Raw genomic sequence first — 19449 nt, forward strand, 5'->3', positions numbered from 1 at the left:
TAAAATGTCGCTCAACTAAAAGTCAAAAAGTATTAGCGTCAAGATATTCTCAAAGTACCAAAGAAAAAAATACTCATTATGCAAATTGGTGCAGCTTATTATAGTACTTTGTGGGGTCAATTGTGAATGTACTACAGGTGCAACTAAAGTCTAATTTAGGTGTTGATTATATTTCATACTATTAATCAAAATGTGCCAAGTCACTAAAGATATTGAATAAATGTAGTGGAGTAGAATTAAGATATTAACCTCTCAATTGTATTGGGTAGAAGTGCCAAGTGCAAAATACTTAAGTAAAGCACAAGTCTCTCAAAATGGTAATTAAGTACAATACTTGAGTAAATGTACTTGTTTACTTTACACCGTGTGTAAAATATTACGTATAGGTTTGAATAAACGCGCATATATTAAGGATTAGCCATGTTAGCAAAACATTAACTACAGATAATAAACGTTAGAAACACCCTCTGTGAGAGAACTGTTCATGTTACAAATCGATGTGTGACATGTTCAGTTTTATCCACTGTTTGATGTTTTCCGAGTAGAATGAACTGAAGTCGTCATCACGCACATGCGCAGTAGCAAACCGGAAGTTCTTTATGCTCTTAAAGCGGCACGGAGGACACATTTCAGCAGAAATGATCGCTAAAGTGGTCGGTACAAAATATGTGTCCATTGCCAAAACATGGTAAGATGATTTGTTTTACATCGTTACAATAGTAGTGCCAAAACCCGGAGAGAAGTCAGACTTACGTCAACATAATCTTGATCGTGTCCTCAGCTAACATTAGCTGTTAGCTTAGCCGAGGTCATCCTGTGGGGACGTGCTGAATACTTCTCAGTTAAACTAAGAATAAAGATGTCAAAAATAACAATTATGAAGTTACAAACAAAGTGAGCTTTTTTGTCCTCATTGAATGTTTTCGCATAGCAATCTCCCGATTTATATACCCTTTGTTTAGCTTGTTTATATAAGTGTAGCTAAGTTAACCATAACACTAGTCAGCTGATCTCACCTGAAGATTAGCTTTAATAATGATTAATAATAATTCATTACATTTATTTAGCGTTTTTCCGAATTCTCAAAGCGCTTTACATAACATATAATTATTACATATATTCGACATGTAACTATGAATACTTTGGACAATACCCACAGGAGCAAATTATTCAGAGTTGACAAAAAATATTAGTGATACAAATAGTCCATTAATAAATTAATTGCTATCGGGATATTAAGAGCATTCCATGGAATATAACAAAAAGTGTATCTCGAGCCGGTTTCTCAAACTTACCTACCCCACCTTTAACGAATCAAATAAATGTCTTTAAATCTTAAATGTGGTCTGATTTGGTGTCTAATTGCTAGAACCACATAGATTTGTGCATACGTTTTTTTACCTGGTAACTACATTAACCTATTACTGTGTCTGTAAGGTATGAGTCATTTGAGAGACACCTATTTAAAAAATGATTTATTATCAATTTAATCATTTTCTAATAATACATCCGTATTTAGAAATGGGTAAAAAGGCAAGTCACTCATAACATTTCAATCAGTGAAGCTTTAACCGGAAAATCTGTTTATCTTTTGCCTATCGGGAATAATGTTGTTTATTTGTGACATGCCTTACGCCAACACTTCTTTATTAACTTCTCATTAAGTGCTTAATATTTTTCTTTGGTGTATGTGTTTAGAATGAATATTTCTCGTCACAAAATAAAACAAACTTTTACAATTTTCATCATTTGTATATCCACTCTGAATGGGAGAAACGTGTAAGTCTTGACAATGTTCTGTTCTCCACAGGATCCCCACTCTGGCCGTATGGGGTTCAGTGGGAGGCGTAGCTCTGGTCCACTTCACAGACTGGAGAATGATTCTGGATTATGTTCCCTACATTAGCGGCAAATTCAATAATGACAAGTAGTGGATATCAGGTTTGTTCAGTGAATGGCAAAGAGATGACTGTCGACATAAGAGAGAAGGTGTAACAGCATGTGTTTCAAACGGAGAGCAGCAGATGCACTAACATGTGTTTTGTCATCATTATTTCTGTTCCTACTGTATCTTTTAAAGCCATAAACAAGGAACTTCTATCCTGTGGGGCTTAGTTTCAACCTTTACATCTAAATTGGCCTTAAACTGATCCCTCATACTGTTCACACTCACATTTCTTATTCTGTGTCATTGTCTTGATTACAACTGGTCTCTAGCTATTTCTATTTATTTAGATGTTAAAAATTAGTTTAAAATGTGGCAAACACTGGAAAGGTGCATACTGTCAAAGACCCTAACGATTCTAATAAAGTTGTGAGTGTAGGCTATGCACCTTTTGCTGTTGTCCACATTGACATTGTTAAGAAAGTTACATTTTCCCAGGTAAACTAATTATCCAAAACCATTTAGTCAAACAGCACATAATATCATAAAATAAACAAAATATAAAGTTATTTTTTCTTTTTCTTTATAGTGTGATACCCTAGATTTGACATTTCTAAACATCTTAATACAGGTATTCGAAACTGCACTATAGTAGTAACTCTGTAATACTCTCTGCGACCAAATACCTCAACTGGTAAAAAATAATTATGTTATCATTTTGCCAAGACCACTACTTTCTTCTCAACAGCAGGCAGCTGTCATGACTAAGGAAATGATAAACCGAGTGTAATTCTGAAACAATAAGCCAGGTAGTTCAGGGTGTCAGGAGACCAGTATCCAGGACAGTGGCCTGTTTTAAAACCATATGTAGCAGCCTTTAATAAGACTAGAACACCTCTGAAACATCAGATGGGATCTGCAGCTTAGTTATTTTGCTAGGAATTCTCCAAAATGAATAGTTTAATAAATAAAAAATGTCTGTGAACAGTGTTGACTGTTAAGTGAGATTTGCATTGTGCTTTTAATGAATAAACAACAAAGTGTGTCATCTGTAAACAAAACAAACATATTTTCAAGTGTCACTTGTTACAACTTTTTCTACTGAACTTGCTGTCTTTCCTTCAAGCTTGATTTCTCTGTCACAGCAAAACCACATTTCTACTTCTCAGACTAATGGCTTTTTCCCCCTTTTTTCGACAGGTTGGTGTCGGTGTTACACAGAGACTTGAATGCTTCGGCTTGGCGTCGTGTGTCCTGCAGGCCACTGGAGGGTGTCATCTTCACCCTGCAGCTCATTGAACTGTTCACCATCAACATCCATGGAAATGCACTGGACTTGTCATTTCAATCATCAACCAACAAAAACGTGTATAGAAGAAATATGAGAACACCGATGACAAATGGACTTTTTTTTTTTTTCGCTTAATTTGGGGGTCAGGTATTCATTTTATTCATCGGTCTTCTGTGCGTCAAACCTGATTCTTAATTGAAAAACTCTGTTATTGTTTTGAAGTAAAGTATATGAGATGTATCCTATATTGTGGTTGTGTATTATTATTTCACTTGTGATTTAATGATTCAATATAGCCGTGATGAACAGGTCCCTGTACATCCATGCACGTTGAGGCACTGGTGGGAACTGCCGTGATTATTGCAGAGTGGTCGAACTTGTGTAAATATATTTCTTTCATGGGGTGACGGGTGTGCTAAACAACACACTTAACAAATGTACTCTATATCATGTCTAACACACTGTCATTTTCATGTAATTTAGATAATGTTAGTCACATAAGGCTGACTTAATCTTTCCAAGTATCGCTTTGACTCAAGGTTATGTGGTGCATTCCACAGAAATGTGTTCAATGAAAAAATACAATATAAATTATTTTGCATCCTATAGGTCTTCGGATTCTTCAGGAAACTAAAAGTATTAGGTATTTTGCTTACCAGTAAAAAAAAGATTCAGAGAAAAATAGATGTAATGATGGTGCCTGGTTAAAAACAAATAAATAAACAAAGGAAATTAGATAAAATTCATAACAAATCCAATTTCAATTTGAGGCTCTAGTTTTCAGTTTTTCTTGGCAATTAGTATTGCAACTAATTTCTTGGATATTTTTGCTTCATCCAATTGTTTTAAACTTTAGTAACATAAGGCCTATCTGTCAACGCATTTCATTTAAGATTCAAGAACAATTTAATCGATGCAAAATATTTTGTCAAATGTACCTTATTTAGAGTCCACCTTTTGAGTTTGTATTTGTGTGAGGTTGCACGAAGGGTTCCCAAAGTTCTCTGCACCATTATTAAAAAAATTATATAATCGATGCATTCTGTAATATAACAGGAGAAAAAAAGCCTTAAACGTATTAGCCCTCTGCGTGTCCCATAGCTCAAATCTGAAATGCCTCCACGTTTTTATATACACTTCGTGGTTTAAAAGAAACGTTTGAGAAAGTGTCGTGCTTTATTAATAAAATACACAGTAACCTCCATAGACTCTTATCTGCTCTAGCACACTGCACCGGTAACTTGGCGCATCACTTTCGCACTATATCACCGCGGATGTGGCGGGTGTCTTCCGCTCATTGTGTTAGAAGGCTGGCGGAGTGATCTGCAGTTGTGAAGGTCCTGACGGGAGACAGACAGCAAAGGGAATCGACAACAAACCGTGCCGTGAAAAATTATGACTGCAACAACAAACAGATAGCTGGCTTCTTATCTTTCCTGAGCCAGAATCACAGACAAGCAAATCAAGAAAGCCAAGACCATGGAAAGGAAAGGGTAAGACTTTTTAATATTCTGCCCTATGAGTTGGTAAAATAAAAGTTTCTCTGCAGGAAATGCACGCATGCATACATGCGTTTTGCAGTTCAGAACAACTCTTACAAAATGGTCATGTCTGTGTTGTATACGCGTTGTTTAATACTCTTACCGCACGCTTTAGATAGTTTTGAGTTTGATCGGTTTGTAAACGTCCACTTGTGAACAATGGTATGTTAATTGATGCGGTAGTTGCTCGTACGTTAACATTAGTAGCGCAGCTAGCTTGATTAGCTAGCTGAGTTTCATTGTTTACACACGCTTGACTTGCGGCGCGTTGGGCCCCGGCTCGGCGTCTCCAGGATGCCTTCTCAAAGTCTCAGCTGCAGCTCACTTTCCCTTTTTGAACTAGAAGATAAGGGACATGCTGTTTCGTAGATAATGTAGCTCTTACATTGGCTTACAAGTCCTTTAAATTAGTTGCTATATTATTCTCAACAAAGTGGTTTTGCTTGAAAAGCCAGCCAGTCTAATGTATTACAAATACAGAGTTGATGGTTTACTGATAAACCCTGAAGCTCCACTTACAAACGATCATCCAAACCGGTGTTTTCCCAAACTGTAGCTTATTACTCCACCTGTGGGCGTGTTCAGATGGGCTGCATTGATAACCATGTAGGAACCCCTGTTATTTTGCGACAAATTACAGCTTGTGATCATTTAAAGGTAGTGCCATCAATGCCTGTAAAGAGATCATTCATTCATTTAGAATAAACCATATGATGGTGTCCAGCTGTGGTGGAAAGCAGTCATCCTTTACTTTAGTAACACTACTATTACCACACAAAAAATGCTGGTATGTTAAAGCTTACTTAAGTTATAGAAGAGTATGTAAGTGTTATCATTATAATAAACCTAGAATATCAGTAAATAAGTAATATCGTCCCTGTCAATGTATCACCATTTTGATTCTTTTGGGTTAATATTACACCTGTAACATTTGCATTTTACTGCTGTAGATGTTTAGTGATTCAAATCAAAAATAACCTGAACGCAAAGGGTATAAAGAATCGATGTTGAGAAGTAAATAAAGCTGTCAGATAAATGATGTAAATAAAAAGAGAAATTCTAGTATTTGAGATAAGTAATAACTGCTTTAATGCCTTAGTTATTGAGAAGGGACATTAGGTGATGTTGACTTTTCTTCTTTTCTTCTAGTATACCTGTTAAGCGCATTCTCAACAAACCCCAGATAGTCCGTAGTCTGGGCAACCACCTTCACACAGATGTGAACGCCGGCCACTCCCGAGCTGGATGGTCGCTCCTGACCAAAGTGCACCGCAGCAGGCACAAGCATCTGTACGACAACAATCATCACAACAGGGTGAGTCTGCATCCCCCCCCACCCCCCCCCCGTACTAATGAGACCTACATCCCAGTGCCAGTTGAAAGGACATTTCCCCTGAAACTTCATGGTGGTCTCTGGACACTTAAATTCGTACACAGGGCCTGTAAAACATATTCACCAGGTTATCGTTTTACATCATTGAACCAAATGGGTTTTAATTATATTTTCTGACCATGCCCAACAGAGCAAGAGTCTTCAATGTGAAGCAATCAGTGGAGGCACATTAAGTAGTGATTACAGCCTTGAGTGTATATCAAAAAGGTTTGTGTCAGCTCTGTATGTCTTGACACTGCAGTTTTCCTTCAGTTATTCAGCCACACATTTTGGATTGACTTAGAACCTCAAGGACTCATCTAAAGTGTTTTATAACCCTCATCACAGAGTTACTTCTGTTTAACAGTGGCTAACCGGGCTACATTTGAAAATGTTCCCTTTAAACAATTTGTTCATCATAATAATCACGGGAGTTCATTGTCATGTTTACATTGTTTCGCCTTGTTCGGTAATGATACAACAATAACACATTCATACAACTGCGTAGATGCAGTTACCTCTCAGAAAGGTCATACTAAGAACGGTTGTATTTTACTATCATCAAAGCTGGTTATAAGTCATGTTGTTGTCTCTCTTAAAGTCCAAGCCTGATTTAAACACAACACTACCAGTTCGACAGACGGCATCCATCTTCAAACAACCGGTGACCAAGGTAACAAATCATCCCAACAACAAGGTGAAGGCGGACCCGCAGAAGTCTGTGGACCAACCGAAACAAGTAAGTCCAATGACAAAACAAACACAATATAGCATTAAACGTTCTTTAGAGTCTCACCATTAAAACAATAATAAGTTAAATCAAGTTAAAACATACATTTTCAAATGTCCCAACAATTAAAGTGGTGTACCTATTTGTCTTCATTTTGATTCTATTGCTAATGTGTGCTTTTCTTCTCTATATTTAATAAGTTAACTCACACTGTATTATTGCCTGCTATGCCACTTTTGCTGTTACGCTGTACATTTCCCCGCTGAGGGACTAATAAAGGAATTCTGATTCTGATCTCTCTTGCTGCAAGTAGTTGTAATGTTTTGCATAGCTGACAAATACTAGCGTATATAACACCTGGTGTTCTTTAATGTCGCTTTCTGGCTCTGTGTACATAAAACTTCTGTTTTGCTTCAATCTCCAGCTATTCTGGGAGAGGAAGTTGAGCGGGTTGAATGCATTCGATATCGCAGAGGAGCTGGTGAAAACGATGGATCTTCCCAAAGGCTTACAGGGTGAGATAACCAAGGCAAATATGACCTTGTGTGGTTAAAAACTGGGGTTCTTCTAGAAGCTTGACTTGTGCTTCCCTTTTGTCTTCTACCTAGCTGTTGGTCCTGTGAGCTCAGATAAAACTCTGCTGTCTTCCATCGCCAGTGCTCTGCACACCAGCCCCTCCCCTGTCACCGGACAGCTCACCGCCGCTGTGGAGAAAAACCCTGGAGTCTGGCTCAACACATCACAACCTCTCTGCAAAGCCTTCGTAGTGACCGACGATGACATCAGGTGAGATGGTCGCACAAGCAACACAGCTGTCGGGGTTAATTAATTTCACATATACGTTGGAATTAAACAATCTGTGTCTCAAGTACGCTGTAGAGGTGCAGTCTATTGTGGCACATGGCACAGTAAGGTAGGGCGACTTGTAGGGGCTGTAGTTAGTTTTGGGTAATTATCGGTAAGTAAGTTACTGATATAGTAAATGGTTATTGGTGTTATGTAAATATGTGTCCTCTGCTTGACGAAAAGCACCAAGCTTAAAATGTGTTTGTGAGGAGGAAGTTACTGCAACTCAATCCAACTCAAGGCTTCTATAGTGTTTTTAAAACTATGAATAGTCTCATCTTTTTTGATTGTTCACCTACATAGAATGTGTGACAAATTACACAAAAAGTAAATATACACTATACATTGCTCTTGGTAGTTGGGTTAAGACTAATTGTTATCGGTCTAAATTTGCACTGTGCAGTACTTTGGTGATAAATATCATACAGCAATGACAAACATATTAAATTGCTATACATTTTCCCTCACTTAATAATAATAATAATAATAACTTAAATGTATATAGCTCCTTTCAGGGGACCCAAGGTTGCTTTACAGAAAAACAGTTTGTGGAACTAATTCCTCATCATCATCTTTGCCATGAAATGGCTGTTTTCATAGTTTCCTTGTCTTGGTCTATGTCTCTCAGGAAGCAGGAGGACCTGGTGCAGAGTGTGAGGCGGCGGCTGGAGGAAGCCCTCACGGCTGACATGTTGGCTCATATAGAGGACATCACTGCAGAAGCAGCAGCAGCTAACAAAGCAGAAGAGAAGGTGGAGAAGGTGAACAAGGAGGAATTATAGCCAAGGTACACAGAACTGCAGGACCTGATCTATTGTTGCCTATAACTTTAATGTTGCTCCATCCATTAGCCTCTGTTTTTGATTGTCTTCAGTTGGTATGAACTGCAGTACATGTAACAAGTCTCTTTCTCATCTCTCCCATAGGCTTGTTTGACATGAAGTTGCTGGTAAACTCCTTTTTATTTTCAAATATTTGGCTCCATGAAGATTTTTTTAACTCAATTTCAAGTGAAATATACCCTAAATGCAGACATTCTGCAGATTTTGTTTACCTAAACAAAGATTGTTATTTTTGTTTTTATTTTTGTTGTGTTACGGTGTTCTTCTGAAAGGGTCCTTTGGGTTTTTAGTTCATTTTTACCTCTAATAATGTTTGGGAACTGTCTATAGACTCTATACTGTTTATTGTTTTCAGGAAACAGTGACATCACCATTTCACCATTGATACTATATTGAGTCAAAGGATGTTACTGTTCCCATAAGAATACTTCTAAGGCAGTTTCACAGCAGTTGTGGATGCTGCTCTACACAATGCAGTGTTACATTTAGTTAACAGCTGTTCAAGCTCCAAGTTAAAAACACAAACCTGATGTATGTGACTGTGTGTTTGCGTGTGTGTTGAATGTATAAGCTCATGTTGACATCTTAAGTATTTTTTTTTTTTTTTAAACATGTTGCTCTTTTATATTTTAATCTGGCACTGTAGGTAGTGTGTTTTATGTTCAGAAGCATAGTAAGGTTGCAGTATGTTTACATGCGCACAGCACTCTTGTGGCTGTGGGTTATTAAAATGTAGTTTGTTTGATTCAAGGTTTTACAGTTCAAAGCAGTGTTATTTCTTACAATAATGAGAGTTTACATGGTTTTAAGTTCAAGCCATGGTATTTGTGTTGACAAAAGAATAATCAGTACTGTTTCATCAGCTACATTTGAGCTTTAACAGGAAAAATATGTACCCTCAGATAATACAAAAACAAGTACAACACTGACGTACCTCAAAACAAGATGTACTGTACCTCAATACAAGATTCATTATTTGTCTCTGTCTAATAAATGCAGCTCTTTAAAAACTGGTGTTGATTGTCTTTTATTGGTCATTATCCTCCTTAGATATAGGAGGTTATGGTAGTTGGACAGGTTTTTAAGATAGTATTCTTATTCCTCTTCAAATAAAGGGTTCACATTGTTCATGTCCATCATAAAACAATACTAACATACATATATGTATATGGATGTTATAAGTGGGATGAAACCTTGTTTCCAAATCCACAGTCTGTGTTGTGCCAAAGCTAATGAGTTGGTCAAAACAGTGTCCCTAAAAACAATAAGGGGGCAAAACAATTGATTCAGGAGGGGATTTCTACCCAGCCATTATGGACAATTTCATTTATCATTAATGTCCGTTTCCATGTGAGCTTTGTTTTAAGATTTACTTGGAAAAAAACATTCCTTTGTCTTCAGTACGATGTTCCCATCTGAGATTTGCCTCTCCTTTTTTTATGTTTTATTAGATTTCTCCTGACTTAATATTTGAATGTATTGCTATTGGTTCTTTGTGTTACATGTTGTGTAGTTATGCCTCTATTTCTTAAATTATGTATACCTGAATTGAGAAATTCTAACCCATCCCCCTTTGGCTGGAAGCAATGTGGGTCAACTCCTGTTGTTTTTCTGTGCTATAGAAATACACTAACTAAACTGTTGTTTATTTATTTCAATTCATAGTAAAAAAAAAATAGGGTTTGCGCTGAAAATGTAACTACTAGAAAGAACATAAATGCAGACACGAACACACTGCATGAGCATCTTGAAAGGCTGTTGTTGGAAAACCCAAACCACCTCATTGGTAGCATGATGAACACACCCAACCACGGCCACATTAGAAGAAAAAAAAACAGCAATGCGTTCACTGTGGGCGATGCAAAAACGTGTAATAAAATTGGTAAATCAAATATCTCCCTGCAGACTGTCAGACACTGACAGCAGCGGTGGCTTGCCGTTGATGCTGCATGTGGCCTTTGAACCCATTGTTGTGTCGCGGGTGACGTCAGTGCCGTGTGCGGGAGACGGAGCGGCGTGCGCCTGGCGAGACAAAGGCGGCGGACCGGGGTCAGGCAGCAGCAGCAGAGAGCCGAGAACCACTGTTTTTATTGTCACCAAAAAGACAACAACTATCCTTGGATTTCAGCTGCGTTCCCCTGCTGGAAAGCAGAATGAAGACACAGTGACACTCCCAGGAATACGCTCTGACTCCAGAAAGAGAACAAAAACAACAACAGTGCCCTCTTTTCGATTTTAAACGTTTTTCTCCTACGCCCCCCATTTAGCGTGCTAGCTAAGCTAACCCTGTTAGCTCCCTAGCGCTGCACAGAGCTGGTCTCCTCCTCCTCCTGGCTGCTTCTCATCTTTTCCCTCAAAACCTGGGCGACAAGCGAAGACAGGATCTCATCGACCAAGGCAAGATAAAGTAAGTTCGTGTGTTTTTCGCACTTGTCTAATTTTTGTAATCAACCTTTGAGAATGGGCACAAGTTGGACTGTCAGAGCAGAGCTAGCAGCTAGCCGAGCTGCTCCCAAACAAAGGGGTCGACAACGTGACTGAGTGCCGACTGTGTGGAGCTAGCCTGTTAGCCTGGCTCTTGGGGCTAACAACAGATAATATTAATCTTTTATCTTTCATTTTGTATTCGATCAGTACATTTAAGAGTGTCTGTCGTTGGTGCCACACATGTTATTTGTGTTTGTGCAAGGGAATACTTTGTTCACTTGTGTTCAGGCGGACATGCTTTATCCCGACAAAACAACCTGGATGGTTTCAGTTGTCAGACAAGAAGCAACAACAGACAAAGCAAGGCGCCCAAATCAACACTGCTCCTGCATGCTACTCTTTATATATGATCGGCAGCCCCACGGTGCTCCACTCCTGTCTTGATTTTGTGTGTTTAATGATAAACAGACACTTGACTTTTTTGTTGCTTTTTATTAATTGTTTTCTACAGAAGAGGGTGAGTTCACTCCCAACAAACAGGCATCGGTGATCTGATGTGAGATCCACGGAGACAATATGCCTAGCCCTTTATTCCACCCCGAGATTATGGACCACGACGTGGTGATCAGCAGCCAGCACAACGGGGTCGGTCTTCCCCGGGAGACAGACCAGGAGTCCCGGGACGAGGACCACCAAGAGGCATTCCGCTTCGCCCTGGACCAGCTGTCACTCATGGCCATGGAGAAGGTGGACTGTGTGGGCGGCGGTGGGAGCGTAGGCGGCGGACTGGTCGACCCTCTGGATGGGACCCAGGGTCCGGGCTCTGACGGCTGTAACGGTGTGGGCTACGTGGATCTCCAGATGATGGAGCATCCCAACGGGTCCCGGGATTCGCCGTCGTCCTGCTCTCCATCCCCAGAGTACTACGGCACAGGCGGGTACCACATGGCCGGCTCCCACTCAATGCTCCACGGGGAACAAAGCTCCGTCCTCTGCAGCAGAAAAAGAAGTGTCAACATGACTGAATGTGTGCCTGTCCCCAGCTCCGAGCATGTGGCCGAAATAGTGGGAAGACAAGGTAAGAGCATGAGTGTTTTTTGTGGTGTTTTTTTTGTGAGGGGTTATTTGGTGTTTGTTTGTGTACAGCTCGGCCAGGCAATGCAGCCTGGTGGCTCTTTGTTTGGGTGGCAGTCTGGAGAGAGGAGGGTCTCTGAACTTTTACTGCCTCAGCTTGATGCTCTGGTCGGGCCGGACTCACCGTGTTGGTCTTTAATGTCAACATAATGCGGCTACTCCCTTAAAGAAGCCATACATAATGTATTGATATTCAATTTCTAACAGTAATAAGACAATGCCTTGACATAGAGGGAGTGAGGGAGTGTGGGCGATGAGTAGGAGGGAGGGGGAGGGGTGGAGAGGGTCAGACAAAGCGGCAGATTGTCGGGAGTCTGGACATGTCTAGCAGCATGCACCAAACAAAGGAAATATACCGAAATGTGCAGATTTTATACATCACAGGTTAAATGGGCATGTTTAAACACTGGGCTCACCTTTTAACTCGTGTAGGTGTTTATAGTAAATTATTATTGTCTCTGCTGCTGATTTTAAGCTGAAACGCGGCAGCAGCAGGCTCACAAACACGGGACTGGGCGGTGTTACGCCCTGCACCCAGCTCTGTCTGCCGATGCTGCTGTTCGCTCCTGAGCCGTTTCCCTTTACACATATCATTTTTATTTTTTATTTGTTATCAATATATATCATTAATTTTAAATTGGCCCTTGTTGTAGGTTTGGTTCGCCCGTTGCAGACGCGGCAGCGTTGAGGCATTGTTCTCTTTGTTTGAAAAAGCCATGCTTTCTGCTTCCCACAATGACATCACACTCCGGGCGTCCTATTGGTCGCCGAGAATGAAGCGTCCATATTTAAAGAAACAGAGCATGAGTTGACACCAGCAGTGCACCAGCTATTGACTTGGTGTTTGGGCAGACAGGCTCTTCATTCATATATTTCTTATGCATAATGCGTTTGCTACTACGTATATGTTTTTATAGATTTGAAAATGGTGCATTCATTAAAACCCTTAAACCGGAGTGCTATGATTAATGAATGTAATTGAGGAATAAGTACACACATGCTTACGCAACTGAGCATACTCCCCTTATTCAAATATGTATTTGAGACGTTTTCAATGTTGTTTGTGTGTAACAAAGCTGATGCTTAATTATGCACACTTACCATGGTTTTAACATATGCAATAGACCTGCAAAAAAAAAAACTGCCTTTTTATTAGAGATAATGATCGGTTTTGTAGAAAGGTTTGTGAGGGACATGTATTTGACTATATAAGAGATTTGGAGGCTGCCGTTTGTGGTTCAATTGTACTCAAATTACTTTCACGAGGCCTGGTAAATACTCAAACAACACCACCACAAACCTATATAGTCAAATCACCACCATATTTCAACAAAACCTTCACTTTAGTCAAACATAATTTATAAATACGTGTTTGAATGTGTTTAATAATGGTGTTAATGTACTTCTGCATCTTTCAGGTTGCAAGATTAAGGCCTTGCGTGCCAAGACAAATACCTACATAAAGACTCCAGTCAGGGGCGAGGAGCCAGTATTCATCGTGACGGGACGAAGGGAGGATGTGGAAATGGCTAAACGTGAAATTGTCTCTGCGGCCGAGCATTTCTCTATGATCCGGGCATCCCGCTGCAAAGCCGGAGGGCCCGGGGCAGCAGGAGGAGGAGGAGGAACCAGCACTGGCACTGGAACTGGTACTGGCACTGGCACCAGCTCTCTTCCTGGACCTCCACACTTACCTGGACAGACCACCATACAGGTAGAGAACCCCCCATGGCTTAGCTCTTATTGTGTTTATGTGTGACTCTGGATGTATGATAACTAATGTGTGTTTAAAATAAACAACAAATCACCTACATAGTAACATTGAAATGTTTCTCTTCCAGGTGAGGGTGCCCTACAGAGTAGTCGGTTTAGTTGTTGGACCAAAGGGAGCGACTATCAAGCGCATCCAGCAGCAGACTCACACCTACATCGTGACCCCCAGTCGAGAGAAAGACCCCGTGTTCGAGGTCACCGGCATGCCGGAGAATGTGGACCGAGCGAGAGAGGAGATCGAGACCCACATCACCCTGAGAACTGGAACCTTTGTAGACCTGCAGGGTGACAACGACTTCCACTCCAACGGCACTGATGTCAGTCTTGAAGGCCTGGGCGCCCTGAGCGCGGGGCTGGCCTCTACTCTGTGGTCCAGGGCTTCTGGCCACCACTCTGCAGCCCCTCCACCTCCAGGCTCCCCACCTCCTCCCATTCCCATGTCCATGCACCACTCCTCCGGCCGGAAGATGTCCTCCTCGGCAGCCTATCACACGCACAACGGCGGGATGAACTCAGAGAACTTCAGCAACACACGCAAGGCCAATGAGTCAGGCAGCCCCACCAGCCCCTTTAGCACAGGCTCCAGCAGTGCGGGAGGAGGATTCACTTTCGGGGGAGACTCCACCCCAGGGTTGCCCTCCTCCGATGAACTGGGCTTCGAGTTCAGTGCCGCCAACATCTGGGCTCCTTTCGTTAACGGTGGAGCAGGCAATAAGACGCCTGGCTCCGCCCAGCAGCAGCCTCTACGTCGCAACAGCAGCGGCCTCAGCGGTGGCGCCATCACCCCACGATTGTCTCCAACTCTCCCTCAGGACACGGGCGTGGGCCCCATGGATCACCCCCTAGCCCGCCGTGCACAGAGCGACCCCCTTAGCACTCTCTCCTGGCTGCAGTCTGGCAACGCAGGCGGCGGCTCCTTCTCCGGAGCGTCCAGCTCCAGCTCCGCCGGCTCGTCCACCGGTTATTCCTCCTGCTCGGCCTCCTCCCTGCCCGGCGGCTCCCCCACTGACTCCGAGGGAGGCAGCGGCGGGGGTCTCAGCTCTGGCATGCTGAGTCGTCTGAAAGGCCCCGGGGTCGCAGGTCTGGTCGGCGTCGGCCCCGGGATCAACAGGGACTGCTTTGTGTGTTTCGAGAGCGAGGTGACAGCAGCCCTGGTGCCGTGTGGCCACAACCTGTTCTGCATGGAGTGCGCCGGGCAGATCTGCCAGTCAGCCGAGCCGGAGTGCCCCGTCTGCCACACCCCCACCACACAGTGCATCCGCATCTTCTCCTAATGCTCCGGCAGAGCGGCGGGGCGGGGGGTGAAATAGGAGGGAGGCGGGAAGAAGACTGGAGTGGGGCACCAGCTGTGGCAGACGGAAGGATTCACACTAATAACTTTCACACACACATGATGGACCATAATAAACGCATAATAGAGATGATGATACTATACGGATGTTGATTTATTGCTGATAACTGTCAAAAATAATAATAACAATAATAATAATAATAACGACTGAAGTTAATTGAAACTGGTCTGCAGACAGTTGTTGCCTCAGACGGTCTCAGTGATGAACTTATGGAAGGAAACTAGTGTCTTATCTCTCTTCAGGCCTTCATTTTGACTCGGCGCTGCCGGTCTGTCTCGACATTTCTTCATTCTGGCTTCTTCAGATCTCTGCCTGCTTTTCTCTCACAGCCTTTCCTTTTGACACTTTTGTACTTAACAGATATTTTTCGATGGAGCTGTCAATAAGGCCTGCACTTTTCTACTCCTTATTTTAATGTTTCTTGACAGGAGGCAAACCGTTCCAAACCGACCCCCCCCCCCCCGTCCTTTCACCTTCTCCTCTTGCTCTCACTCATGCTGTTGCCTGTAACATTGAGAGGCGGGGTTGCTATTTTTTGTAAGTTTGGAACTTTTTTAAAGATCTGCGATGTGATCAGGCCCCTATCAGCACACCCTAGGGCCATCTTAGGAAGACCTCCTGTTTCTCGTTGCCACACAAATTTAGCCATCTTTAATGCCAAATGAATGCTATTAAATAGAACTCTCTTTAATTCACTCTCCAAATTGAATAACCTGTTGGATGAATTTGCATTGCAAATGTGGCTGCTGCTTTGATTCACATGTATAGAGTGGTGCAGTGACGAGTCCTAAAGTGAGTTAGCATTTTACCACTACCGGTTCCCTCGTCTCAGAGTCAATGGGATTTCTCCATAGGATTTTGGAAAATAGCTTGAAATTGAGCTTACTTCCGGGTTAAGTCATCCCTGCACCACTCTATTACCCATTAATAAGTGAGAAACATACCATTTGTGATACAGTAGGAATGTGTCTGAGGTCAGTTTATTTGTACGTTTGGGCTGCCTGACAATCCCTTTACATCTCTCTATTGCGTATGTGTGAATATCGCTCACTCATGCTGTTTTCACATCTGCATCATCATGTGTCACCATGTGAAGGTCTGGTGTCTGTCCTGCTGCCCCTCCTTCACTCCCACAGTCTTAAAGGAAGGATTCGCTCTGATCCATCCATCCCATCATGCCTGTTACACTCAGATCAGTCGCTCAGCCTTTTCTATTCTATTCTATTTTTTGACTCTTGACTGTCGAGTGTGTGGCTCGCAGACATATTTTGGACTCTAGGATGAGATAGGGCTTCTCTGATGTCACACGTGAATGTTTTGTGCTGTAAGGATATGGAGAAGGCTGCTCCTCCCACACTAAACAATAACAAGTGGCTCAATTGAACCTTTTTTTCATGCACTGTAACTCCTAGTCCCTCTTAGTAGGAAAGAAAAACAGCTCTTACTGTTTTAGTTTTGGTAGTTTTGGTCTTCCACCCCACTCTCACAGCAAAGCTGTATGGTACTCTCAGATGACACACTGTCATTCCCATATAGCGCTGTACTTCTGGCCAAATGTGGTGCACTAAGTGGTTAGTCGTTTAAGGTTGCTCCCATGTTTTCATAGCATTACTGATAAGGCAGTTGCATTCTGTTTTGTGTTAGTGGTTTTTAAAGAATTCAGTCTAAGTTTGCAGTAACTGCCTCCTATAGTGTTAATACTGTATGTATGATTTTGGGCGATGTAGTTGGTACGCGGTTGCCGTTATTGGCCCTTTTGAACATGCACGGAATCAGCTCATAGAATGAGACAAGCCATGCCGACAGAATTAAATCGACACACCTAATTCTCAAGGGCTTCCTCTGACTGCACAGACACATGATCACGCTTTCAGGCTCACATGCAGAAGGTAGAACTTATCCTTTATGGCAGCTAGTAGCTAGGTCATCCAGGGCTTCCAGACACTTTGTGTTCAAATCCCAGCAGCTGCAGAATGTTTTGCTGTTGTATCTTAAACTATATTTTCTAACTGTCCCTACACAGCCATCACATTCGGATCCGGTCAGTAGGGCATTGCAGCCACAGTGTGTCGTCCTCTCTGGACGTAGTCTCAGATCAGGACGGGTCGTAGGGTTTTAATGTCAAAGGAAAAAGGGTAACTCTACTGAGAGTAAAAAAACATGTAGAAAATGGGCAGTTTCTGCTGTGCTTTGGTGCTCCAGCCAGTATGTTAACTTATTTGCTGCCTGACTGTTCGTTTGCTACTTAGGTGACGAGGGCAGCAGCTGCACAGAGGAATCTAATAAGCCGCTGTCCTGGTTGAGCGCAGCAGTGCACTCACTCATGTGTCCATACGTGTACGTGAAATCTGCCCAGGAGCTGAACCAGGAGTCTTTGTGAAGACTCTCCCATGGTGCTTTGGGGCAACTCCCTATTGATACGCAGCGTTGAACAAACCCAGTTGGCAGCGGGAGGCCTCTTAGTGTTCAGACTTCTGCGGCGCTGCACTGTAAACCTGACTACCCTGTTCTCGCTCCTGCGAGAACGCCTCCCTGTCAGGCTCTGATGTCAAACGTCACATTTTGTTTCTTAATCGTGTGCACTCAGAACAGATGCCGGGCCCTGAACGCATCTGAAAGAACTGATCAGCTGTGTGAGTCTGATGATGCCGATCTTAGAGCCCTTCTTTAAACTGTCCACGTTGGCGTGTTAAAGGAAATAAACGTGTTGTATTTACCAGATGGTTCTGATGCACACCCTGGTGTTGCACTGGGGTGTTTCTGGCCAATGAGAAATTGTTAGGGTTTAGTGTACAGTAGTTTTCATTGTTAAAAAGGTACAAAGTTTTTCAGATTGACTGCTGATTTTTTTTTTTTTTTGCCAAACTTATCCCCTCCCCCATTTCCTTCCTAAAGGTTTGAAAACAGGGTTTCCTGAGGTATGCTAGCCAGTGACCTCTGACCTTTTTAGTGATTAGAGGGGGGGGATGCGAAGAGAGCCAGGCCAGTAAGGGGTGACAGACACCCCTCAAGCTGCCGCTCTCCTATTTTTTGCTTTAATTCTCTTTTGTATGCAGAACCAAAATGTAAAACGTTGGCAAACTAGGTTTCAGGCCTGACCTGTGTGTATATACCCTGAATACAATCATTGGGCTCTTGTTTTCAAAAGCAAAATGAATTAATTGAAGATAAGTGTAGTTTCTAAAGAACATGTATCATTATTTGTAAGTTAACCATCTGCATGTCTTCAAGCCACCTGGCATTAGCTAATAATTTTTAAGATAAAAAAAAAACTTTTTACACATTTTTATTTTTTACAATTTATTTGCGTACCTAAATATCCCAGACAATAATGTGACCCTTTTTATTACTTCAAATTTATTTTTATTTTCCATTTTTTTATTTTCCTTATTTCCTGTGTACTACATAATAGGCAATTTATAACAAAATGAGAAAATTATTGAAGAAATTTTAAAATTGAAATATATTTTATTTGAAAGTTTATGGACCTTTTAACCGTGAGCCGGAAAAATTGTATAATCGTATAATTTGAGCTGACTTGACGGTTATGAGAAATGTATCAAGAGTTTTATTTTTTATGCTTCTTTAATAAAGTCTTGTTTTGGTTTCATTTTTTTTACTGTAAAATAAGAACTTGTGTCTGGTGTCTTTTTTTCTGTTCCAAGTGGAAACGTGCATCACAATGGAGCGTCTTGGCCACAAGGGGGCAGTAAAAACACACCTCCATAAATAATGGCCTGAGAGAAATCTGCAGTTCAGGCTGTCTGTAAATCTGAGTCTAGACCTTCAGATCAAGATAAAACATCAGGATGAGCCTGAATCTTACACTAACATCCGGTGGAAATCTTCCAACAATAAATTCAACAGCACTATGGCAGGATTTGGACCTTTTAGAAATAAGCAATTTGAAGGAAATAGTCAGACAATTATTTTCTGTCATGTTTTAGCTCAATTATTTAAATCAACCACCCAGATTACCCACTCAAACCTTCCATCAGCAGATACTCCATTCACCGGGGATGGGTTTAAATCCCAGCCAGTAAACTCATTAACATACAGTGTACAGAACACAAGTGAAATCTGTTTTGTACACTATGTTACACCATGTTACGAAAAACTCCCTATTTAGTCTTGATGATACTCAACTTTCATTTCCTTTTAAGAAAGCAGAGAAGGAGCTCTTCTCAGTTTCACAGACTGTTGGCAGTCTACGGCTGGTTAACTCTCACATTCAGACACCTGTTTTTATTGGATTT

General features: G+C 41.7%; 3 protein-coding genes across 3 annotated transcripts; all 3 read left to right on the forward strand.

The window, feature by feature from the left end:
* Positions 1 to 565: 565 nt before the first annotated feature.
* On the forward strand, positions 566 to 3421 carry LOC117488666 (cytochrome b-c1 complex subunit 10). Its single transcript, XM_034137690.1, has 3 exons — positions 566 to 688; positions 1811 to 1941; positions 3086 to 3421. The coding sequence occupies exons 1-2, from the start codon at positions 600 to 602 to the stop codon at positions 1929 to 1931; spliced, it is 210 nt and encodes a 69-aa protein (XP_033993581.1). The 5' UTR covers positions 566 to 599; the 3' UTR covers positions 1932 to 1941; positions 3086 to 3421.
* A 1084-nt stretch (positions 3422 to 4505) lies between these two features.
* On the forward strand, positions 4506 to 9517 carry mbd3a (methyl-CpG binding domain protein 3a). The gene is made up of 7 exons (XM_034137683.1): positions 4506 to 4669; positions 5867 to 6032; positions 6691 to 6828; positions 7244 to 7334; positions 7428 to 7605; positions 8294 to 8452; positions 8592 to 9517. Exons 1-6 carry the CDS (start codon positions 4656 to 4658, stop codon positions 8445 to 8447), a joined length of 741 nt encoding a protein of 246 aa, XP_033993574.1. The 5' UTR covers positions 4506 to 4655; the 3' UTR covers positions 8448 to 8452; positions 8592 to 9517.
* Positions 9518 to 10437: 920 nt separating this feature from the next.
* On the forward strand, positions 10438 to 18823 carry LOC117488648 (RNA-binding protein MEX3B-like). Its single transcript, XM_034137663.1, has 4 exons — positions 10438 to 10914; positions 11446 to 12012; positions 13487 to 13782; positions 13910 to 18823. Exons 2-4 carry the CDS (start codon positions 11511 to 11513, stop codon positions 15113 to 15115), a joined length of 2004 nt encoding a protein of 667 aa, XP_033993554.1. The 5' UTR covers positions 10438 to 10914; positions 11446 to 11510; the 3' UTR covers positions 15116 to 18823.
* Positions 18824 to 19449: the final 626 nt, after the last annotated feature.

This window comes from Trematomus bernacchii, unplaced genomic scaffold, assembly GCF_902827165.1.
Source record: "Trematomus bernacchii unplaced genomic scaffold, fTreBer1.1, whole genome shotgun sequence".
In the NCBI taxonomy this organism is placed as follows: domain Eukaryota; kingdom Metazoa; phylum Chordata; class Actinopteri; order Perciformes; family Nototheniidae; genus Trematomus; species Trematomus bernacchii.